The sequence below is a fragment of the Electrophorus electricus genome, chromosome 17 (assembly GCF_013358815.1).
Source record: "Electrophorus electricus isolate fEleEle1 chromosome 17, fEleEle1.pri, whole genome shotgun sequence".
NCBI lineage: Eukaryota > Metazoa > Chordata > Actinopteri > Gymnotiformes > Gymnotidae > Electrophorus > Electrophorus electricus.
Genome location: NC_049551.1, coordinates 13,971,816 through 13,996,867, shown reverse-complemented (window position 1 = coordinate 13,996,867; position 25,052 = coordinate 13,971,816). Strand labels below are relative to the sequence as shown.

The 25,052-nt window shown below is 38.0% G+C and overlaps 4 protein-coding genes across 4 annotated transcripts; all 4 read left to right on the top strand.

The window, feature by feature from the left end:
- Positions 1-2,778: 2,778 nt before the first annotated feature.
- Positions 2,779-3,801, top strand: LOC118242883 (trace amine-associated receptor 6-like). Its single transcript, XM_035535905.1, has one exon. It carries the CDS (start codon positions 2,779-2,781, stop codon positions 3,799-3,801), a length of 1,023 nt encoding a protein of 340 aa, XP_035391798.1.
- A 1,958-nt stretch (positions 3,802-5,759) lies between these two features.
- On the top strand, positions 5,760-6,782 carry LOC118242881 (trace amine-associated receptor 6-like). Its single transcript, XM_035535889.1, has one exon. It carries the CDS (start codon positions 5,760-5,762, stop codon positions 6,780-6,782), a length of 1,023 nt encoding a protein of 340 aa, XP_035391782.1.
- Positions 6,783-10,729: 3,947 nt separating this feature from the next.
- Positions 10,730-11,752, top strand: LOC118242885 (trace amine-associated receptor 6-like). The gene has a single exon (XM_035535950.1). It carries the CDS (start codon positions 10,730-10,732, stop codon positions 11,750-11,752), a length of 1,023 nt encoding a protein of 340 aa, XP_035391843.1.
- Positions 11,753-24,029: 12,277 nt separating this feature from the next.
- LOC113568725 (trace amine-associated receptor 6-like) lies at positions 24,030-25,052 on the top strand. The gene has a single exon (XM_026996902.2). The coding sequence runs from the start codon at positions 24,030-24,032 to the stop codon at positions 25,050-25,052; it is 1,023 nt and encodes a 340-aa protein (XP_026852703.2).

Sequence of the window (25,052 nt, the reverse complement as noted above, 5' to 3'; positions counted from 1 at the left end):
TATATATATATATATATATATATATATATATAGAGGGAGAGAGAGAGAGAGAGAGAGAGAGAGAGAATAATAAATGACATATAAATAAATAGTTATTGTTTACATTTATGACCTTCTCATATGCTACAGTTCCATCACAGAACGTATAAAGTACGTTAGGGTTGTGCTGAGATGCCTCCTAAATCCCCTAACACCTATCTCTGCTGGTCTTATATATGATTGCCAATACATGTTCTGTCAATTCTGCCACCAAAGCTTGGTGTACTTCAGCTTCTTCCTCTTCACTGCATTTGCAAAGGGAATTATTAAGTCTATAAAATAATATATATCTATTTATATTCAGAGTTAAACATCAAGTCAGGGCTCACTGTAATTAGCACAATACACTGTGGCACCTATAGTTTAATTTTTAAATTTATTTATTTTTTTTTACCTACATCCATTAACAATTTTGAGTTTTGCATCCAATACCAGCAACTCTTTGCAGTAGATTTACTGTTTCTATAGATTTTCCCAACAAAGCCATTACACTTGTGATCCTTGCAATGCTGCTGTTGAGTGCTATGCTTCCTCTTCCTACTTGCAATTAAAACTAGTTATTATTTGCCTTCTTTCTGGCAATGTGGCCATATTAAATCCTTTCCACAAATCACATGATACAAAAACCTGCTTTTCTGCATTACACTAATCACCTCCTTTATCTGTAATAAGCTCCTGGCTAACTGCACAGCTACTTGTAGATTCCACTTTCTCTCTTCTTTTGTGATTGGTACCTGGCGTTTTTATCACTACATCCTTAGATCCTAAAAAAAATCATCTCACTACACAATAGACTGAACAATAGATGGAGATTAGACAATAATTGGAGAAGAGAACTGGACAGGATACTGATTGAAAGGTTGTACAGAGATCTAGACAGAAGGGTGGACTAGGGACTGGAGGACAATTGACATAGGGAGAGGGACAGTAATGGACATGGGGAGAGGGAGAGAAACACTCATGAGCATGGGGACAGACATTGAGGAAAACAAAGAGCCAGAGAGGATTACAATGACAAGCATGGGAATTAACACAGTGAACAAGACAAGAACTGGTGATAGTAGGAACAGGGGATGAGACAGTCACAGGCAGAAAATGAGGGCTAGACAACAACAAGAGGAACGGGATGGATGCCTGAGCAGGAAAATGGACAGGAGGGGGCACCCTCTTGGGAATAGTTTGCAACATTGGTTTGGGAACAGGGTGCAGTGGATCCGACACACCCATGGAAGCAGGGAACACCAGATACAGACAAGGAACAAAACAAAACATCATAGCAAATGTAAAGGGGCAGCAGGGCTGTCTGGGTTATCAGTGGTGAAACACCCTGACAGCCGGCACCCTTGGTGGACACTAAAGGAGGGTAAGACCTCCAAGATCGGCCCAAATTCAGATGGGGTGGAACAGGGAAGGGGAATGGAAAAAGAGGCACCAATAAAAAGGAAACCAGGTCACAGGAACAGTTTGAAGTTAGGACACAGATATACCTGCTACACTACTATGAAAGTGAGGGGAATTTATGAGTGAAAAACAGGAAGAAGGAGTATGGAGAGCACTTAGTGAAAACATAGGTGGAGCTCACCCAACCAGATGTTCAAACCCAGGTCTGGGACCTAGACTCTAGCCACCACTGTATGGGTGGCAAAGGACAAACAATTGGAAGAGGACATGACAAAACAGTGCTCAGCACTATGGGAACTGCAATTTCAGGGAAGGAAACCATGAAAGTGATGCTTTTTTTGCACAATCTCACACATTCACCATTAATATTCAGCTTTCATCTGTGCCAAAATTTGTACATAAATTCAAAGAAACCCAGATTTGCTAAAGGTGGGACCATATCTACCACATCATCAAACATAATTGTGAGAATAAAATAAAATAAAATAAAATAAAATAAAATAACATTTTCCTAAGCCAGCTGTTTCTGTATCTAAGTGATCAAACAATCCCTGGTGACTGGAGCGGAAAGCGTAGATATATAGTTACATTTTGGGGGCTAGTAAACCGTAATACCTAGCATGATACCCATATGTTTTATATCAAAATGTTCAGACCAATTTCAGCTCTCATCCACTTTTGAGGTACCACTTTTACTAATGGACAGTCAATGTTGTCAAAAAAATCATGACAAGTGTATTAGAAATCAATTTAACACATTTTGCACAGAAGCAGCATTTAGCTTGCTAACTAGCAGACATTGTGCTCCCTGCTTTGAAGAAGATTGCAAATCAACTGCCCCATTATACCATCTGTGACAACAAGGCCATGTATTAGGGAATTCAACACATGATATGGGAGGTATGTAGAAATCCAACAGCATAAATACATCAAACAGCTGAAAAATTCTTATTTTCATCATAAGTTCATATTACTATTGTGTATTTTTTGGTAGTTATACGATACTTTGTAATATATTTAAAGAAATTACTGAAAATAAAAAGATTAATAGTGGTTTACATAAAGGAAATTGAAGAAGATCAGAAAATGGAGGCCAAGGAATTTGTGATCTGCCTGTTTCTTTTCAGCGCACACTGATCTACCTACATAGTGAGGTTGGAATGCAAATGTCATAGTGTTCAGTATCAAATGAGTAATGATGGGGACATACTAGCAACTTGCATGAGTGGGAGGATTCATGAACCGCTATAAAAAGATGCTCTGCAAAGGAAAACTAACCAGTTCATCACTATTGAACAGTGTGATCAACTCCAATCGGCAGACCTGCATATAGTTGGGATGAACATCACAGAGTATCAGCAAATTGCAACAGTTCAGTACTGCTTTCCTGACAACAACTCATCATGCAGAAAGGAGGTCCAAACAGGCACTGGGAATATATTTTTATTCACTCTCCTTTCATTTATCTCTGTATGCACTGTGTTTTTGAACCTGCTTGTGATAATCTCCATCTCTCACTTCAAGCAGCTCCACACTCCAACCAACCTGTTCATTCTCTCTCTAGCTGTGGCTGATCTTCTCGTGGGACTGATTGTTATGCCAGTGAATATAATGCAACTAATAGACAGCTGTTGGTATCTTGGTACTATGGCATGCATTGTTATTTCACTGATTAATGCTGTCTTAACATCAGCATCTCTCTGTAGCCTGACTTTCATTGCAGTTGATCGGTACATTGCTGTTAATGACCCTTTGCTTTATTCCACTAAAATAACAGTTTGTAAAACATCAGTGACTATAATTTCAGGCTGGTCCTTTTGTTTCTTTTATATTATCACTGTTTTTTACTTTAATGACCATCTCCTGCAGTCTCAGATATCCACAAGTTGTTATGGAGAGTGTTTCACAGTTATAAAATATTCGTGGGTAATTGTTGACTTAGTGATTTCATTTCTATGCCCTTGTTCTATTATATTGATCTTGTATGCAATAATTTTTTTTGTGGCAAGACGTCAAGCTAAAGCTGTGAAATCTATGTCAATTGGTCGCTCACAGAGACATACTGCCAAAATTTCAAACTCTTCTCAAACTAAGGCAACAAAAACACTTGGCATTGTAGTATGTTTTTATATTGGTTGCTGGATACCTTATTTTTTAAGTTCTCTGTCAACTGAAAGTTTGACCACTGTATCCCTGTTGTGGACTGTGTTTGGCTGGATACTATTAATCAATTCCTCTATAAATCCCCTAATATATGCTATATTTTATCCATGGTTTAGAGCATCAGCTAAGTATATTATTACTTGTAGAATATTTGACTCTTCATCATCAAGTTTCAGTTTGTTTTCAGATCATTTCTAATTTTAACCTCTATTCAATTGGCAAAATTGAAAAGCTGAGATTAAGTTAACATGTCTGCATGCCCCCAGTCCTATAGGCTGACTCCACTAAACACAGTAGTTAATTATTATATACAACTAGTGTAAACTTACTTTCTCTGTTGTTTATAATGTACTGAGGTTATAGAACACAAGGTCCTCTTACATAATAATTTTGCACTGCCTGTAGAAAATATTAAATATAGTTCCGAAAAGTTCACAGGTCTCTGAGAGCGGTTGTAATGTTGGCTCTCAGCATAAAGAATGTTGAGGATAGTAATTTAGTGATTGCATATCTCATTGTCTTTGTTGATGTTCTTAATCTTGTTTATAAATAGTCGCTGCTTTTTGTCTTAATAGGCTTTAACATGTCTTGCAATTACAATTACCACATTTACTGCAAACAGTAAGCCTTTCATATCAGCTATCTTAAATCATTGTGCCCTTGGCTACATAAAATTTCAAGTAGTTTAAACATATATATGTGTGTCAGAGGATCTGTGTTTTAAACCATTGTTTTCCTTCTGAGAGGAAGTTTCTTGTCATCTTTAGACTCTCTGATAGCAAGTGATGCACAGGAATATTTATTTGATGTACAACTCTAAGGTGATAACATGTATTTATAGAGCACATTTCCACAACTGATATTGTTCTAATATGCTGTATAACAATGAAAGACAATAGAAAAATAATTTTAAAAATTGCAGCATTGGTTTGGGAACAGGGTGCAGTGGATCCGACACACCCATGGAAGCAGGGAACACCAGATACAGACAAGGACCACCCAACCAGATGTTCAAACCCAGGTCTGGGACCTAGACTCTAGCCACCACTGTATGGGTGGCAAAGGACAAACAATTGGAAGAGGACATGACAAAACAGTGCTCAGCACTATGGGAACTGCAATTTCAGGGAAGGAAACCATGAAAGTGATGCTTTTTTTGCACAATCTCACACATTCACCATTAATATTCAGCTTTCATCTGTGCCAAAATTTGTACATAAATTCAAAGAAACCCAGATTTGCTAAAGGTGGGACCATATCTACCACATCATCAAACATAATTGTGAGAATAAAATAAAATAAAATAAAATAAAATAAAATAACATTTTCCTAAGCCAGCTGTTTCTGTATCTAAGTGATCAAACAATCCCTGGTGACTGGAGCGGAAAGCGTAGATATATAGTTACATTTTGGGGGCTAGTAAACCGTAATACCTAGCATGATACCCATATGTTTTATATCAAAATGTTCAGACCAATTTCAGCTCTCATCCACTTTTGAGGTACCACTTTTACTAATGGACAGTCAATGTTGTCAAAAAAATCATGACAAGTGTATTAGAAATCAATTTAACACATTTTGCACAGAAGCAGCATTTAGCTTGCTAACTAGCAGACATTGTGCTCCCTGCTTTGAAGAAGATTGCAAATCAACTGCCCCATTATACCATCTGTGACAACAAGGCCATGTATTAGGGAATTCAACACATGATATGGGAGGTATGTAGAAATCCAACAGCATAAATACATCAAACAGCTGAAAAATTCTTATTTTCATCATAAGTTCATATTACTATTGTGTATTTTTTGGTAGTTATACGATACTTTGTAATATATTTAAAGAAATTACTGAAAATAAAAAGATTAATAGTGGTTTACATAAAGGAAATTGAAGAAGATCAGAAAATGGAGGCCAAGGAATTTGTGATCTGCCTGTTTCTTTTCAGCGCACACTGATCTACCTACATAGTGAGGTTGGAATGCAAATGTCATAGTGTTCAGTATCAAATGAGTAATGATGGGGACATACTAGCAACTTGCATGAGTGGGAGGATTCATGAACCGCTATAAAAAGATGCTCTGCAAAGGAAAACTAACCAGTTCATCACTATTGAACAGTGTGATCAACTCCAATCGGCAGACCTGCATATAGTTGGGATGAACATCACAGAGTATCAGCAAATTGCAACAGTTCAGTACTGCTTTCCTGACAACAACTCATCATGCAGAAAGGAGGTCCAAACAGGCACTGGGAATATATTTTTATTCACTCTCCTTTCATTTATCTCTGTATGCACTGTGTTTTTGAACCTGCTTGTGATAATCTCCATCTCTCACTTCAAGCAGCTCCACACTCCAACCAACCTGTTCATTCTCTCTCTAGCTGTGGCTGATCTTCTCGTGGGACTGATTGTTATGCCAGTGAATATAATGCAACTAATAGACAGCTGTTGGTATCTTGGTACTATGGCATGCATTGTTATTTCACTGATTAATGCTGTCTTAACATCAGCATCTCTCTGTAGCCTGACTTTCATTGCAGTTGATCGGTACATTGCTGTTAATGACCCTTTGCTTTATTCCACTAAAATAACAGTTTGTAAAACATCAGTGACTATAATTTCAGGCTGGTCCTTTTGTTTCTTTTATATTATCACTGTTTTTTACTTTAATGACCATCTCCTGCAGTCTCAGATATCCACAAGTTGTTATGGAGAGTGTTTCACAGTTATAAAATATTCGTGGGTAATTGTTGACTTAGTGATTTCATTTCTATGCCCTTGTTCTATTATATTGATCTTGTATGCAATAATTTTTTTTGTGGCAAGACGTCAAGCTAAAGCTGTGAAATCTATGTCAATTGGTCGCTCACAGAGACATACTGCCAAAATTTCAAACTCTTCTCAAACTAAGGCAACAAAAACACTTGGCATTGTAGTATGTTTTTATATTGGTTGCTGGATACCTTATTTTTTAAGTTCTCTGTCAACTGAAAGTTTGACCACTGTATCCCTGTTGTGGACTGTGTTTGGCTGGATACTATTAATCAATTCCTCTATAAATCCCCTAATATATGCTATATTTTATCCATGGTTTAGAGCATCAGCTAAGTATATTATTACTTGTAGAATATTTGACTCTTCATCATCAAGTTTCAGTTTGTTTTCAGATCATTTCTAATTTTAACCTCTATTCAATTGGCAAAATTGAAAAGCTGAGATTAAGTTAACATGTCTGCATGCCCCCAGTCCTATAGGCTGACTCCACTAAACACAGTAGTTAATTATTATATACAACTAGTGTAAACTTACTTTCTCTGTTGTTTATAATGTACTGAGGTTATAGAACACAAGGTCCTCTTACATAATAATTTTGCACTGCCTGTAGAAAATATTAAATATAGTTCCGAAAAGTTCACAGGTCTCTGAGAGCGGTTGTAATGTTGGCTCTCAGCATAAAGAATGTTGAGGATAGTAATTTAGTGATTGCATATCTCATTGTCTTTGTTGATGTTCTTAATCTTGTTTATAAATAGTCGCTGCTTTTTGTCTTAATAGGCTTTAACATGTCTTGCAATTACAATTACCACATTTACTGCAAACAGTAAGCCTTTCATATCAGCTATCTTAAATCATTGTGCCCTTGGCTACATAAAATTTCAAGTAGTTTAAACATATATATGTGTGTCAGAGGATCTGTGTTTTAAACCATTGTTTTCCTTCTGAGAGGAAGTTTCTTGTCATCTTTAGACTCTCTGATAGCAAGTGATGCACAGGAATATTTATTTGATGTACAACTCTAAGGTGATAACATGTATTTATAGAGCACATTTCCACAACTGATATTGTTCTAATATGCTGTATAACAATGAAAGACAATAGAAAAATAATTTTAAAAATTGCAGCATTGGTTTGGGAACAGGGTGCAGTGGATCCGACACACCCATGGAAGCAGGGAACACCAGATACAGACAAGGACCACCCAACCAGATGTTCAAACCCAGGTCTGGGACCTAGACTCTAGCCACCACTGTATGGGTGGCAAAGGACAAACAATTGGAAGAGGACATGACAAAACAGTGCTCAGCACTATGGGAACTGCAATTTCAGGGAAGGAAACCATGAAAGTGATGCTTTTTTTGCACAATCTCACACATTCACCATTAATATTCAGCTTTCATCTGTGCCAAAATTTGTACATAAATTCAAAGAAACCCAGATTTGCTAAAGGTGGGACCATATCTACCACATCATCAAACATAATTGTGAGAATAAAATAAAATAAAATAAAATAAAATAAAATAACATTTTCCTAAGCCAGCTGTTTCTGTATCTAAGTGATCAAACAATCCCTGGTGACTGGAGCGGAAAGCGTAGATATATAGTTACATTTTGGGGGCTAGTAAACCGTAATACCTAGCATGATACCCATATGTTTTATATCAAAATGTTCAGACCAATTTCAGCTCTCATCCACTTTTGAGGTACCACTTTTACTAATGGACAGTCAATGTTGTCAAAAAAATCATGACAAGTGTATTAGAAATCAATTTAACACATTTTGCACAGAAGCAGCATTTAGCTTGCTAACTAGCAGACATTGTGCCTAAATGTGACTGCACTATTCTACTATTATAGTGATATTGTAAAATAACATTCATTTAGCCATCAATCTATTTTATTTTTGTATTCTTCTTCATCAAAGGAATCAAACCCCTCAGGCTATAAAGCTCCTTTACCTTTGTCATTACTTTCCAAAAACTTCAGCAGCTGTACACTTGTTGCACAACATCTTAGCTAACTGACTAGCTAGATGTCGATTGAATGAGGAAGGAAATGTTTCCAACATGAAGGGTAAATCCTTATTGATTTCATGATTGTTTATTGGTTAGTTTCACACAGATTGACACACAAATTCATCAATCACACACCGTGAATAGATGGCTAAGACCTGAGCGACACACGGACACCATAACTCTCAATGCCCATGAATCCTCAGATCTACACCTTAGAATTTAATAAAATGCCTGACTATACAAATAGGTTTTCAGCCTGGTTGTAAATATTGGACTGTGTCTGAGTCTTAAACATTGACAGGAAGGTTATTCCATAGTGTGGGAGCTTTATAGGAAAAGACTCTTCCCCCTATAGTAGATTTCCTTATTTGAGGTACTAATAAAGGTACTGCACCTTTTGATCGTAGCAGACATGGCAGGTCATAATGCACTAGGAGTTCACTAAATAGCACTTAACTATCAGAACTACATGCTAAATTAAAATGTACTGTTTAAAGAACTCTGCAATTTTAATAATCTATGCTCAGTGGTTAAGGTACCTGACTTGTAATTGGAAGTTTGCTGGTTCAAGCCCCACCACTGGCAAGTAACCGCTGCTGGGTACCTGAGCAAGGCCATTAACCCTCAATTGCTCAAGTTGTACTCAGTCATAATTGTAAGTCACTTTGGATAAAAGTGTCAGCTAAATGGCAAAAATTCCAATCTCATGTATTGGTAATTCTGGTTGATTATCCTCATGCTCTAGGGAGATTTTCCTTGCCACTGTCACTCTTGGCTAACTCACTGGGGACTTGGACTTGGACATTTGTAAAGCATCAGTCTATCTTAACTATATGGTCGTGTCCGAGTTGTTTTATTTTGAAAGAAACAAATCTCCATGTGTCAGATGGGAGGGATCTTGATACAGATGTATATGGTATGAAATTACTTTGTCAGATTATGGACTGCTAAGCATTCTCTAGGCAGGTGTTGTTGTTTTGTCTGCTACACCTTTCTTATGCAACAAGTGGCACTATCCTTGAGTGCACAAGCTTTAGCAAACTTGTCATGTAATATTATTCACCTCTCCACTCACTATGTTCTCTCTCTGATGCCAAAAATTTGTATTCTAGGAAACCAGCTAAAACCTCGGCATATGTATCACTTGACACAAGAGTGTGACGACATCAGTTTTTTTTTTATAAAGGGAAATAATAAATATGTATGTTTTGAGAAGTGCTGTGAAGACTGGTCTCACAGATTTATCTGACAGAGAGTACAACTTAGCTCATAGCGTAGCATTCCATCAGTGACCATATTGTATTGCATGTGATTTCTCAAATAAAGTCTGTTTGTAGATTGCTGATTGCAGCACTGAGTACAGAGCTCACCTGAATCAATGACGAGGGCACAGCTATATATTACACTTGGTAATGACTCACAACAAAATTAGACTGCATAAAAAACATTCATCCTCTCTATTTTACTGTTTAGCCAGAGTATCAGAGGCTAAAGTAACTACATCCATTTTACAATAGGAGATTAATAGTGCAAGGAATTCCAGCTTTGTAATAGGCATAGTCCATGCTTTTGGTCAATATACTTGCAGTACACCAAGTATCTCTTCTCATTGCCAGTATCTATTTTGTTTACTTTTAGTATGTTCCATAATGTGTTTACTGTACAGCCACTTACTGACAAATTGTTTAAATTATATAATAGAAAGCCATGAAGTTCAAAGCACTACACATGCATGTGACCATATTGTATGTGAATGCAGTACATTACTTGACTCGAGTAATTGAGCTCATGCATTGTGCTCCCTGCTTTGAAGAAGATTGCAAATCAACTGCCCCATTATACCATCTGTGACAACAAGGCCATGTATTAGGGAATTCAACACATGATATGGGAGGTACGTAGAAATCCAACAGCATAAATACATCAAACAGCTGAAAAATTCTTATTTTCATCATAAGTTCATATTACTATTGTGTATTTTTTGGTAGTTATACGATACTTTGTAATATATTTAAAGAAATTACTGAAAATAAAAAGATTAATAGTGGTTTACATAAAGGAAATTGAAGAAGATCAGAAAATGGAGGCCAAGGAATTTGTGATCTGCCTGTTTCTTTTCAGCGCACACTGATCTACCTACATAGTGAGGTTGGAATGCAAATGTCATAGTGTTCAGTATCAAATGAGTAATGATGGGGACATACTAGCAACTTGCATGAGTGGGAGGATTAATGAACCGCTATAAAAAGATGCTCTGCAAAGGAAAACTAACCAGTTCATCACTACTGAACAGTGTGATCAACTCCAATTGGCAGACCTGCATATAGTTGGGATGAACATCACAGAGTATCAGCAAATTGCAACAGTTCAGTACTGCTTTCCTGACAACAACTCATCATGCAGAAAGGAGGTCCGAACAGGCACTGGGAATATATTTTTATTCACTCTCCTTTCATTTATCTCAGTATGCACTGTGTTTTTGAACCTGCTGGTGATCATCTCTATCTCTCACTTCAAGCAGCTCCACTCTCCAACCAACCTGTTCATTCTCTCTCTGGCTGTGGCTGATCTTCTCGTGGGACTGATTTCAATGCCAGTGAATATAATGCAACTAATAGACAGCTGTTGGTATCTTGGTACTATGGCATGCATTGTTATTCCACTGATCAATGTTGTCTCAACATCAGCATCTCTCTGTAGCCTCACTTGCATTGCAGTTGATCGGTACATTGCTGTTAATGACCCTTTGCTTTATTCCACTAAAATAACAGTTTGTAAAACATCAGTGACGATAATTACAGGCTGGTCTCTTTGTTTGTTTTATGTTATCACTGTTTTTTACTTTAATGACCATCTCCTTCAGTCTCAGATATCCATGAGTTGTTATGGAAAGTGTTTCATAGTCATAAAATATTCCTGGGTGATTTTTGATTTAGTGATTTCATTTCTATTCCCTTGTTCTATTATACTCATCTTGTATGCAATCATTTTTTTTGTGGCAAGACATCAAGCTAAAGCTGTGAGAGCTATGTCAATTGGTCGCTCACAGAGACATGCTGCCAAAATTTCAAACTCTTCTCAAACTAAAGCAGCAAAAACTCTTGGCATAGTAGTATGTTTTTATATTGGATGCTGGATACCTTTTTTTTTAAGTTCCCTCTCAGCTGAAAGCTTGACCTCTGTATCCTTTTTGTGGACTGTGTTTGGCTGGCTAGCATACATCAATTCTTCTATAAATCCCCTAATATATGCTATATTTTATCCATGGTTTAGAGCATCAGCTAAGTGTATTGTTACTTGTAGAATATTTGACTCTTCATCATCGGGATTCAATTTGTTTCCAGGGCATTTTTAATTTTAATCTCTGTTCACCTGGTAAAACTGCAAAGCTGAGATAACTTTAACGTCAACATCTCTTTAAGATCTCTGAAAATGTAATTTTTTTTCCTTTTTTCTTTTCTTTTTTGGATGGTCAGATGACAAATAGTCCTACATACTGTCTTACGGGCTGACTCCACCTGACACAGTAGTTAATGATTATATACAAGTAGGGTAGTGTGTCCCTCGTGCTTGTCACATGCCCCTTGAATTCTCCCTGCCCCTTATTTTATGTTTTTTTTTTATTATAATGTACTGCATATTATAGTCATAAAACACAGAGTCATCTTACATAGTAATTCTGCATTGCCTGTAGAAAAAAATTAAATATAGTTCTAAAATGTTCCCAGGTCTCTCAGAGCCTTTCTAATGTTGGTTCTCAGCATAAAGATTGTTGAGTATTGTGATTTAGTGATTGTGCAAATTCCTGTTTTTTGATGATGTTCTTAAACTTGTTTCTTGTCTTAAACTATTTTCTGCTTTTGGTCTTAAACTTCTATAAAAATGTGTTGCATGTACAAATTATAGTTACCACATTTACTGCAAACAGTTTCTAAACCTTTTATATGACCTATCTTAAATCATTATGCCCTTGGGTACATAAAATTGAAAGTAGTGAGTCAGAGAATCTGTATCAAGTGTTTTGATACCTGATATTTACCTTCTGAATAGAAGCTTCCACTCATCTCTAATAGCCTGTGATGCATATTTAATATTTATTTGATCTACAATCCTAAGTTAATAACATATATTTATAGAGCACATTTCCACAACTGATACTGATCCATTTTGCTTTACAACAATGAAAGACATTACATAAAATAATCTAAAAGATATGATATTGTTATGAAGGCATACACACAAACAAGGCAGAGTATCCAAACACTAGAGGTTTTATTGAAGTTACGGGGCTGGTAGGAATCATAGGGGGAGGTAGTAGGGCTTGGAATTTTCCCAGTTAGGTAAGAGGCAGGTACTTGTAGTCAGGTCCGTCTGAGGTTGAAAACGGGGGGAGTCTGGAAGGCATCCAGGGGTCAGGCAGGACATGATGTATGAAACACAGGCAGAATTCGGAAACCAGGAAGAAAACACGTACAAGGAAGGCTTAGTGTGCAGCATGGAAATGGCAAAACTTTGCAAAGAGAGTGCAATGGAGGGGAGTTTAATAGTGGGTAGTAGTGAGGAGAATAGTTATCAGGTTTGTAATTAGTACTCTGACGAACCAGATCAGAGATGTCAGTGGGAAGAGGTGGGTGTGGCAGTGCAGAGAAGAGCGTGATTCATGGAGTTCTTAACAGATAGAGGAACAACACATCAGATTAAAATATATATTTCATATAGCAGATAATGTCACTGTGCTCTGAAAGTTTGTATATTTGTTCTGAGCCTAGTTTTAAAGTTTTCTTCAAAAGAATCACCTCTGCCCTTCATAGACAACCTAGAACAAGAAACATGAAAGCTGAAGTATACTTTAAGGATCTGGGACAGAATACATGACATTCAAGCTTATACAGATTTATGTTGTGAAGTAACTCATATGACTGGACCTAACCCCAAGGCCTTTGCTGTGGCCACTAGGGGAACTGACATTGCTGCTTTTCCTTCGTCCCCCACAGTTCAATGATCAAAAGTGACTGGTTTCCACACAAAGAATATTTCTTACATAATGGTTGCACTGACGTGGATGAACCTATAATTTCTTTGATTGTCTGTTTCGTTTTGTTGATTTTTAAAAACAGCAACAATTACACATAAATGAAAGGTAAGTGAAAAATACAAGTGTGTTAAAAAGTGCATCAAACTTTATCCATTTTTGTAAGTGAAAAGGTGCTTTGTGTTAATATGCCTTTTTCTAATTAATGTAGGCTAGCATTAACTAATTAATTATAATATATTAAATAATTATAATATGTTGAATAACTTGCTGCACAAGGCACATGCACAAGAAGGAAAGGATCCAAATACAAGAAATGTTATTAGGTTTATGGAGCAGGCTGGTACTGAAGGGAGAGGTTTCTGGATCCTGAACGTTGCAAGGCAGGTATGTGGGAGTTATCAGGTACTCAAGGTCAGGCCTGTCCAAGGTTGAAAAGAAGCAGAGTCCATGTGGAGTCCAGGGTTCAGGCAGGATAAGAGTTCTAGAAAACAGGCAAAATGATAGGTGCTAGGAAGCAACTGCTAGGTAGTATGAAATCAGGATTCTGGTCAGTGTTTCCCTTGTCGTAGATGCGAGATAAAGTGTCAGCCTTTGATTCTTTGAACCCACTGTCTAAGAGATTGGAAAAATGAAACAAAACTCTCACCTGGCTTGCCCAGCTGATCTGAGGTATACCAGGTTTTTGTGGTAAGTATAAACCATGAAGGGATGCTCTGCTCCCTCTAAGCAGTGTCTCCACTGTTCTAGAGTTAGTTTAATGGCAAGAATCTCCTGGTTTCCTATGTCATAATTGAGATGTTGTCTGGCTTGATGGTGCGGCCTAAAAAAGTGACAGACTCATGGTGGAATTCACATTTCTCTTGGTGAAGTGATGTTATCTAAGACATGTCAGGACAGTTGTGATGTGTTCCACATGTTCAGTTTCTGACTGAAAAAAAATATATATATATGTAGGTCATCAATATCAACAATCAGGAATTTGCCTACCATGTCTCAAAAAATTTCATCCATAAATGCCCGGATATCAGAGCGGCTATTGGAGAGACCATAAGACATGATACTCTTAGATCTTATGAAAGCTGTCTTCCACTTGTCACATTCACATATGCATATGAGATTGTAAGCAATAAGCAGGTCTACTTTTGAAAAGATTGTGGCTCCTAGCAGATGTTCATGGCTCAGGAAATTGAGGGGAAAAGGGTAGTAGTATTTCATAGTCACTTTGTTGAGGGCCTGATAGTCATTGATGGATCTTAATCCTTCTTAATCCTTCTCCTTAATGCCTCCCCACAAAGGACAATCCCAGAACTACTGGAGATGTGGAGGGGAGTATAAATCCATGTTGGAATGCCTCAGAAACAGGCCTCCATAGCAATTTCCTCTGGCTAGGAAAGCAGGTAGGGCTTGGCTTCCCATGGCAGAGGAGCCCCAGGAAGGAGTTCCACTGCACAGTCCCAAGGTCGATGAGGCAGAAGTTCAGTGGCTTTAACATTACTGAACAGAATTAGACAAGTTCCTGTAGGGCAGTCAGATGATCCACAAATTATAGGAACGAGGGCTTTCTTATGTAGAGGAGAGTACTAGCAAGGACAAGGACAGTGCTGGATTACACTATGATTACTCTAGGACATGTGTTCAGCGATGAACTTGGAAAAGCTAGGGTCATGGGCAGACAGCCAGGGAAAGCCTAGTATTCTGAAGTCACGAGACATGGTTAGAAGCATGAATTGAATTAACTCAGTATGGAACAGGCCAACCTTAAGAGTGACTGGAATAGTTTGTTGTCTGATAATACCCTCACCAATAGGTTGGCAATTAAAGGAATTATCACATAAGGGAGCGGGTCTAGGGTAAGTCCAGTGATCCTTAGTTGAGCAACTTTTTCAGAATTAAAAAAAAAAAATCTTGCTGTTCCAGAATCAATCAAAGCCGAGAGATAAATACATTTACCAGGAAACACAGGATATTTAAACACAGGAAATATGATATGTAACAATGAAGATATTCTGTCCTGGGTAATTGATGTAGACCTCTTTTCACTCACTCTAAGGGGACAGCTAGAGCATGGATCATGGAAGTGCCCATCTGCATCGCAGTAAATATATAATCCACTAGAAAGACCTCTAGTTCATTCCTGTGGAGTCAGAGGCAAGTGACCCAGCTGAATAGGATCAGGAGACTCCCTGACTAACCAGATCTCCTGAGTACTGATGTTCTACACCCATTTCCTTCTAATTAATCACTCTATCCTCATAAATAGGTTCCCTCATTCCTGACTTTGCAAAGTATTGCTTCCCTATGATGGATACAGAGCGTGTTTCTCTCCTGTTGTTCGTCCTTGTTATCTATCTCTGTTTCTCCCTCAGACTATGCCTCACTCCTAGTCCCTCAGTACTGTCTGGATTTTACCTACTGGTTCTGACTCTGGATTGGATAGACCACTCTCTGCCTTTGACTTTCCTATCACGAACACTGAATCTTTCTTGGTCTCAGCCTCAATCCTACATAGTTTATCTGAGTGGTGAAAGAAATAAAAACTTCTACATTTGGATTCAAATGTCCCTTTATCCTACCATTCATAACTCTTACAGAATTATGTTGTAAAGAAGTGAGGGAAACAGAGTATATTGGTGCTGTGAAGGTCTATGAATGCATTGGAGATTATCCACAATAATGGAGAGCTGAATGAGTTCTGGTAATGTGACTGATACTCCCTGGCAAGCGAGTTCTATTTGGAGCTCCAAAGAGAGTCCAAGACAAAATACAGTTCTCAGTGTTGTATCACTCCAGCCACTGCCAGTGATGCTATGGAATTCTCTGGCATATTCTGAAGCTGTGCCTCTTCCTTGGAGCATCTCACATAAAACAATTCCTGCTAGTGGATGACAATACTTTGCATCATTTTGTGAAATCATCCTGTAGAAGTTAACAACACTGGGGAACTCTCTTCAGCATTGTGAGCTGGGGTCAATGTGTGACTGTGATGATTTTTGTGTCTTCCATCTGTACACCCTGCACAATGTGTATGTAACCAAGAAAGGCTATACTGAGTTTGTGAAATTCATATTTGATAAGTTTTTCCAAGAGGTATCTGAGCATGAGCCTGATATGCTTTACATGTTCAGAAAATAAATTGTAGCACATGAGAATGTTATAAATGTACATGATAACCCATTTGTTGAACATGTCAATAATAACAATTCATGAAAGCTTTGAAGATGAATGGGAATTCATTAAACCAAAGACATTACATTAGATTCATGGTGACCAGATGTAGTTATTGACAGTAGCAGTTTTTTAAATTGCACATTTATAGGCTTGGTAAATCAATGAATATATGAGCCTTCAATCTTTTGAATCGATCACTGATTGAGCTGTATGGATAATCAGGTTAAGTTCATTCCACTGTGTGTACCGGGACAGAAATATTCTTGATACATGTCTTCTTTGTGTTTTGATGGATGGTTGTTCATGTCAAGCAATACTAAGAACTTGATGGCAGTGTAGTGCATAATGGGCTTTGATTAGTTATGTGGGAACTGGTCCAGCTATGGTTTTGTAGGTGAGCATCAAGGAAAACATGGGACAACTTTGGAAAACAAGCTGTAATGCTGCACTTGGAACTGCAGGAGTTTAATGGCACAGAGGGGAAGGCCTGCCAGGAGAAAGTTGCAATTGTATAATGTTGAGATGACAAGGGACTAAACAAGCACCTGAGTGGCTTCCTTGGAAGATACAAGCATAAACCTACTGAGGGTGTCAGAAGATGGAGAGTTTAGGAGGGGGGAAAAGAGAAAATAAGTCATCATCAGCATAGCAGTGGTATGAGAAGCCATGTAAGGTTATGACCTCAATAAGAGAGTGGGGATAGAGGGAGAACAGGAGAGGACCAAGCAATGAGCCTTGTGGGTCACCAGTGGACACTCTCAGTGAAGCAGATATGGATCTACTTCATTCCCCTCCCTGCCGACTGTAACCTCTGTTAGGTGGCAGAGCATTGCATGTAGCTTTTTGTTGGTTTGGTCTTTTGTTGCATATGTCTCTGTTTTGGTTTTATGCCACACCTAACCCAGGTGGTGCATGTGGCTGCCTCATTTGCTGCACCACCTGTGTCCCATTATGTTATTGTTGTCCCTTATTTAAGCAGTTTTGTGTTTGTATGACTTTTTCAGTCATTGCAATTACATACTTTTTTTTCCCCCTTTTAGTACAGTTTTATGTTTGGTTTTGCTATGTTACTTTCATTAAACTCTTCAGTTGGAGACGTGTGTTTGCTTCCCCTTTTTTCCTCCATGTTCTTTGCCCATGGCAGCGCTGCCTTAAACCAAGATTGTTTATCATGTATTTCATTCTGCATAAAAAAACAAAAAAAAGACAGACAGATGCGTGTAAACAGATCATTCAAGAAAAAAAAACCCCACAAGTAATACCAGTCAATGTATGCCCATGGCTAATGTGTCAAGTAAGGACCTTTTCAGGATGGTTTTGACCCTTGCTGTTTGGAAGGCTCTCTGTTCTTTAACAAATGACAAGGAATCATTCATGATTAAAGCAATGAATGGATAGAATCAAATGGGCAGGTGCTAGGATTACTGGACAAGAAAAGATGGTGGAGTTCTTCTGTGGAAACCGGGAAAACATGTTAAGGTGGTAGAAGCATTGAGAAATACTGTAAATACTGTATAGAGGTTGCATGTTTAAAAGATTGTCAGAATTTGCTAAATTTCTGAACAAAGAAGATGGCAAGATCATCAGTAGTGAAAGAGGAGGGGGAGGATTAAGAAGAGCAGTAACAGTGTTATGGGGCTTGCATGAGACAGATACAGATGCTGGTAGTTTATGCTTGTAAAATTATGTCTTATTAGCCACATTAGAAGAAAACATTTCTAGACGAATATGACAGGAGAGGAGCTCTATGTCACTTTATGATTTTCTCCACTGCATTTCAGCTGAATTTTATTTTTTCCTAATTGCTCCATAGGACATCTAACAACCAAGGAGCTTGTGAAGAAGATTTTCTTCTTCTGGAAGACCATGGTCTGTGAAGGTCAATGAATGAAAGGACGAAGAGAGGGAAGTATTAGTGGAGGTTTTAAGATCTAGCATCCTGACTCCTTTTCCTCTCTAGAAGTTAGAGTGAAAGGGGAGATGGTTGAGGTTAGTGGGAGAGGGTTATGAATCATGGGTTGTACATGGGGGTGGGAGGCTGAAATGAAAACACAATCACACTGATTCCTGAATGGCTACGCACCTTAATTTATCAGTGTTAGTCTCTCCCCTACAATTCATATTTAAGGCTAACATGCAAGTATACCTGGAGAGATAAAATTAGTAATTGTCATGCCAAGGTAAGCCTGAACTAGAAGGACAGGAGGTCTTAAAATGCCCTGTTTAAGGGTCAGTGCCAGGCCCAGGCCCCCTCCGGCCACCAGAGGGAGGCCTCGAGTCAGGCACACCACTAATCAGGCTTAATGCCCAACAGCTGGGCTAGACCTATATAAGCCCAGTGACCCGGTCACGCAGTGCTGGGTTTTTCCCTGAAGTTCTGAGCCAAGCTCCTAGCTGGTAACTTTGTATATTGAGGTCTGTGAGCCCTTGTGCTACACCTTACTTCTGTTCTGTGAGGGTGTCTGATTTACACGTCCGCTCCCCTCTCCAGTTTTCTCCCTCAGCTCTGTCTCTCTCCTAAAGCTCCCCATAGCCATTACAGTTCCTCCCTGTTGTCTGGTTTTGTTTGGGAAGTTTTAGTTTGGTTTTCCCCAGTGCATCGGAGCTGCCATTCTTCCCGTGGCATCCTTGGTTCTCCCTTTTCCTACGCTCGGCATGATGTTTAGTTTTTTCCTCTTGTTTTGTTGTCCTCCATTCCTTTGAAGGGTGATATACGCGGCAGTAGTTTTGTTGCTACTGTAGTCTAGCGAGTATTTGTTTATCTTGCAACAAAGCGGCATGGGTTCACTACCCACCTTTGTTTATTTACCTTGTCTTGTTTTATCAGTTCTATGATCTAACTGTTTTGCGCATGGGCCCACCATCATTAGAGTGTGGTTGCTCAGCCAGTAGGCTGTTGGTGTCATTACCTATCTGACCTGCGTTCAAGCCCATGTTAAACCCTTGTTGTCTGCATTATAGACGTGAACACTCTGTTATTAGGGAAAAAGCAATTTTTGAATTTTCAGTTGGAAAGGCTGCATATATGCTGCTGCCTATTTGGATAATATATTTACTAATGATGGTCAATAACATGTGCAATACCCGAGGGTTGTCTGGAAGTCCTTCAAGTCGGGTTCACTGCACATTTGAAGAAGTGCTTCATCATATGGGAGGAGTTATGATATCTGGGCTTCCTTGTCGGTGAGACAGGTAAGTCTCCAAATTGACAAGAGAACAGTCATTGTGGCCTGTCCAAAATGAGGCAATTCTTGGAGCTGTCTGGCTATTATTATAGATTTGTGCTTGACTATTCAAATTACCTGTCAACTGCTTTTAACTGTTTTAAAGCAGTACTCTGTGGGAACCTTCTGTTGTATTCAATTAACTTTTCTTTTCAGAGAGCATCCGCCACCACATTCTTTGATCAATACAGCTGTGAGCCAATGGAAAAACATCGGAATGGGTCACATCGTTAACCACACGTTAATACAAAATCTCTGGGTACCACCAGGCTTTGGTGCCAGAATACAAGGTGAACTCCATGCACTAGAACTTGGGACAGCTAGACCACCTTCTATAAAAGACTTGACCTATTTCTTTATCTGCACAATTTAACGCAGTATGCATAATGCTTGATGGGAACATTATCACCAACTTCAATGTTGTGTCTGAGTTGGAGTATCAGAATACAAGACTCTATACAATTTGATTGACCTCATATCATGATGAGTATCATTGCAAAGATATGCTAAAATATTAGACAGCTTTTCCAAAATGTCTGGTAAATGTGCACATATGTATAAGAAGTCATCTTCAGAATGCAGAATGCTGGGAATGAACCGAAAACAATGCAAATGATAATGAAGGTTTATAATCAACAACAGAGTTGGAAACATCACTAAAATCCCTGACACACACTGATGTACTGTAGCTTGGTAGCCAAGGTACTTGACTAGAAATAAGAAAGTTGATAGTTCAATCCCTGGCACTGTTAAGGTCTTTAACCCTCAATTGCTTGACTTGTACTTAGTCATAATTGTAAGTTGCTTTGGATAAAAGTGTCAGCTAAATGTAGTATGTACTAGTAAGTGAGTAAAAGTCATTGTCATGAAATTAGTACCTTGATCAATTTGTATGTTCTCTGAACAAGCAATCTTCAGAAATCCAATTTAGTGTAGCTGTCTTTTTGGCTTACATTATGTACACAGGACTGTAAACTGACAAAGTGCGACAAAGAGGATTATCCATTAACCGTTCATGTTTCCACTTTGTCAAGCCCAATTATTCGTAAGGCAGCAATTTCCTCTGTTAGGTTATCAGTTAATATCATTATTAGAATGTGTGCAAATAAGAATTGGATCAATTAACTCCTTCCCCTCATCTGTTACGTTGTTTGCTCTGACCTGATTAGCCCCTTTCCCATGTTTCTATGATAATAATCCTATTTTACTTATTTGTTTCCTTTTATTTTTCTGCCCTTTTTTGTTTGTTTGTTTCTCAAAGAATCTGATTTGCTAATCAGGGTGATACCCCAAATACTCTTCTCAATTTTTTGATGATCAAATTATTGAGGTGTTCATATCGCTAGAGGTATGAAAGATTGTCACACTTGCTCTGGATAATGCTAGCGTGTTTTACGTACTAATCCTTTACAATAAATGTGATTATTATGCATTAACTATTAATCAGTATATTAAATTATTCTCAATTAATCAGTCTCATATATTCAATTATCACAATCTTTAATTTTTAACTTTAACACTAAAAATTTGATTTCTGAAGGAATTATATAACCGTGATTTCTTTGAATCCAGAGCAATGTGGATGCATGTTAGAGCTCAGCGAGTGCGTTCCAGCTTTGGTCAAAGAACAGAGAATAATGCTGCTGGTTTTAATGGCTGTAGTGGTGTTTCTGAACCTGGGGAAGGTTTGATAATAGAAGTTATGTATGTTAATAAAGAGAGAGAGATATTGAGAGTTCACATACAAAGAGGAGAGATATAACTTCCAATGTGTATCTTAATAATATAACGTCCAGTGTGTAATCTTAAAGATCTAAGACAGCTCCAGGAACTGCCTCATTTTGGACAAGCCACAATTGCTGTATAAAGATCTAAACAAAGATGGTTTGAACCATAATGAATACATTAAAATAGTCAAAGTCATAGTCAAAGTTTTTTTTACAACAATCATTATCACAAAACTGCTTAACACATGACAGAGTCCGAGCCCCCAGAGAGCAAGACAAAGGCACAGTGGCAAAGAAAAACTCTTTAGAGCATGAGGAAGAAACCTTGAGAGAAACCAAAACTCAAAGGGCAGGGTAATCCCTCTATGGTTGACAACTGACACCGCAAAAGCAACAGTGTAAACAATACAGAGATAAATAAGTCATGAGAAAAAGTAAACAATGAATATCTATTCTGGTTTTCTAGAAGTTCTTGTTTTCTACCACACAAGTGGCAAAGTCTGTTGCTAAAGACATTGCTCCACAATGGACAGTTCCCATAGAATTATTCTCTAATTATTGGTACATTTTGAAAACCAGCTAGTTTTGGTCCTTTCATCTACTCTCTGGATCACTTTAAAATACTACAGTGTGGAGTGGATGGAAAAGCTGGAATGCGGTGCTTCAAGAAAAATTAGATTCTAGACCATTCTAGATCGGATGACTTGCCTAACCTTGGCACTGATGTATTTGAGGGAATGACTTTTTCACCAACAGGACTAAATCTTAGGGTCTGTCTGGGTTAATTGCCTCTCCACTCTTTATGTACACTCTGATGTTGAAACTTTGTATTCCAGGAAACCAGCCAACCTATTTTGCATACCTAGCAGAAACATTTGCTCACTCATAGTGCCTTGTATGTGCTGGTTTTAGTGGGGAACATATTTATCTGACAGAGAGCACAAGTTATCAATTAGCATGGCATTCCTTCAATAACCATATTGTATTGCATGTTATTTCTCAGATAGTGTTTGTAGATTTTAAGTGCTGACTACAATGTTCACCTGAATCAATGATGAGAGCACAGCTATGTACTACACCTGGTAATGACGTACGATATGCCAGTGCATATCAAATGTTCCTCCTTTTTATTTGACTATTTTAACCAGATTATCAAAGTCAAGTCAATGGCCATTGATTTTACTAGTGAAGATTAAAGGTGCAAGGTATTCCATCTTTCTAATAGGCATAGCATCTTTGTTATCATGATTTTCCTGTCTCTTGTTATTTTGATTCCTAGCCTGTGTTCGTTCTAGCTGTTCGTATTCTTACCTCGTGTTATTCTCTGCCTATTGTTCATGCTATCTAGCCCCCATTCTTGCTAATGTTAGTTGTTTATTCTTTTTGGTACTTGTATCATTGTATAGCCTGCTTCTTTTTTGTCATAGTGTGCTTTTGTTTGTTCAAGATATATTCCCAGGCTCTGTGTTTTAGCACAGTCCAGGGTACTTGACTAGTAATCAGAAAGTTGACAGTTCAATCCCTGCCACTGTTGGGTCACTGTTAAGGTCCTTAACCCTCAAATGCTCGAGTTGTACTTAGTCATAATTGTAAGTTGCTTTGGATAAAAGTGTCAGCTAAATGTAGTATGTATTAGTAAGTGAATAAAAGTCATTGTCATGAAATTAGTACTTTGATCAATTTGTATGTTCTCTGAACAAGCAATCTTCAGAAATCCAATCTAGTGTCTTTTGTTTGTTTAAGATGTATTCCCAGGCTCTGTTTGTTAGCACAGTCCAGGGTCAGTGAGCCAACGTCTCTGTCTCTGGATTTGCCCCTAATAAATCTCGCTCTTCTCCGCCTCCTAACCCCTCATTGTGACAATCTATTTTGGTTACTTTTAATACCTCCCATAATGTATGTCCTTAAAGTTAAAAGCACTACATATGCATATGGCCACATTGTATATGTGAATGCAGTACAATGCTTGAGTAATTAATTGTGCTCATGAACTGTGCTCCCTGCTTTGAAGAAGCCTGCTAAACAACTACCTCTCTCTGACAGCAAGGCCATGTATTAGGAAATTCAACACCCACTTATTATATGGGAGGTATGTAGAAAGCCTACATTCCTACTGTGGACATTTTTGGATTTAAAATATACAGTAATTAAAGAGAAAAAAAGAAGAAATTAGTTAAAATAAACATTAATAGTGGTTTACACAAAGGATATTGAAGAAGATGAGAATGGAGCCCTAGGTATTTGTGACATGCCCATTTCTTTTCAAAGCACAATGACCTACCTGCATATTGACATATTAACACAAATGACGTAGTGTTCAGTATCACGTGAGTAATGATGGGGACAAACTAGCAACTTGCATCAGTGGGAGGATTCATGCATTGTTATAAAGAGGCATTCCGTAAAAGGAAAACTAAGCAGTTTATCTCAACTGAATAGTGTGATCAACTGCTATTGGCAGACCTGCATATAGTTGAGATGAACATCACAGAGTATCAGCAAATTGCAACAGTGCAGTACTGCTTTCCTGACAACAACTCATCATGCAAAAAGGAGGTCCGAACAGGCACTGGGAATATATTTTTATTCACTCTCCTTTCATTTATCTCTGTATGCACTGTGTTTTTGAACCTGCTGGTGATCATCTCCATCTCTCACTTCAAGCAGCTCCACACTCCAACCAACCTGTTCATCCTCTCTCTAGCTGTGGCTGATCTTCTCGTGGGACTGATTGTTATGCCAGTGAATATAATGCAACTAATAGACAGCTGTTGGTATCTTGGTACTATGGCATGCATTGTTATTCCACTGATCAATGTTGTCTCAACATCAGCATCTCTCTGTAGCCTGACTTTCATTGCAGTTGATCGGTACATTGCTGTTAATGACCCTTTGCTTTATTCCACTAAAATAACAGTTTGTAAAACATCAGTGACTATAATTTCAGGCTGGTCTCTTTGTTTATTTTATGCTATCACTGTTTTTTACTTTAATGACCATCTCCTTCAGTCTCAGATATCCATGAGTTGTTATGGAGAGTGTTTCACAGTTATAAAATATTCCTGGGTGATTTTTGATGTAGTGATTTCATTTCTATTCCCTTGTTCTATTATACTCATCTTGTATGCAATCATTTTTTTTGTGGCAAGACATCAAGCTAAAGCTGTGAGAGCTATGTCAATTGGTCGCTCACAGATACATGCTGCCAAAATTTCAAACTCTTCTCAAACTAAAGCAGCAAAAACTCTTGGCATAGTAGTATGTTTTTATATTGGATGCTGGATACCTTATTTTTTAAGTTCCCTCTCAGCTGAAAGCTTGTCCTCTGTATCCCTGTTGTGGACTGTGTTTGGCTGGCTAGCATACATCAATTCTTCTATAAATCCCCTAATATATGCTATATTTTATCCATGGTTTAGAGCATCAGCTAAGTGTATTGTTACTTGTAGAATATTTGACTCTTCATCATCAGGATTCAATTTGTTTCCAGAGCATTTTTAA

Bases quoted from the DNA above. Each gene is read 5' to 3' on its own strand.
- LOC118242883 (XM_035535905.1), top strand. From the start codon at position 2,779: ATGAACATCACAGAGTATCAGCAAATTGCAACAGTTCAGTACTGCTTT.
- LOC118242881 (XM_035535889.1), top strand. From the start codon at position 5,760: ATGAACATCACAGAGTATCAGCAAATTGCAACAGTTCAGTACTGCTTT.
- LOC118242885 (XM_035535950.1), top strand. From the start codon at position 10,730: ATGAACATCACAGAGTATCAGCAAATTGCAACAGTTCAGTACTGCTTT.
- LOC113568725 (XM_026996902.2), top strand. From the start codon at position 24,030: ATGAACATCACAGAGTATCAGCAAATTGCAACAGTGCAGTACTGCTTT.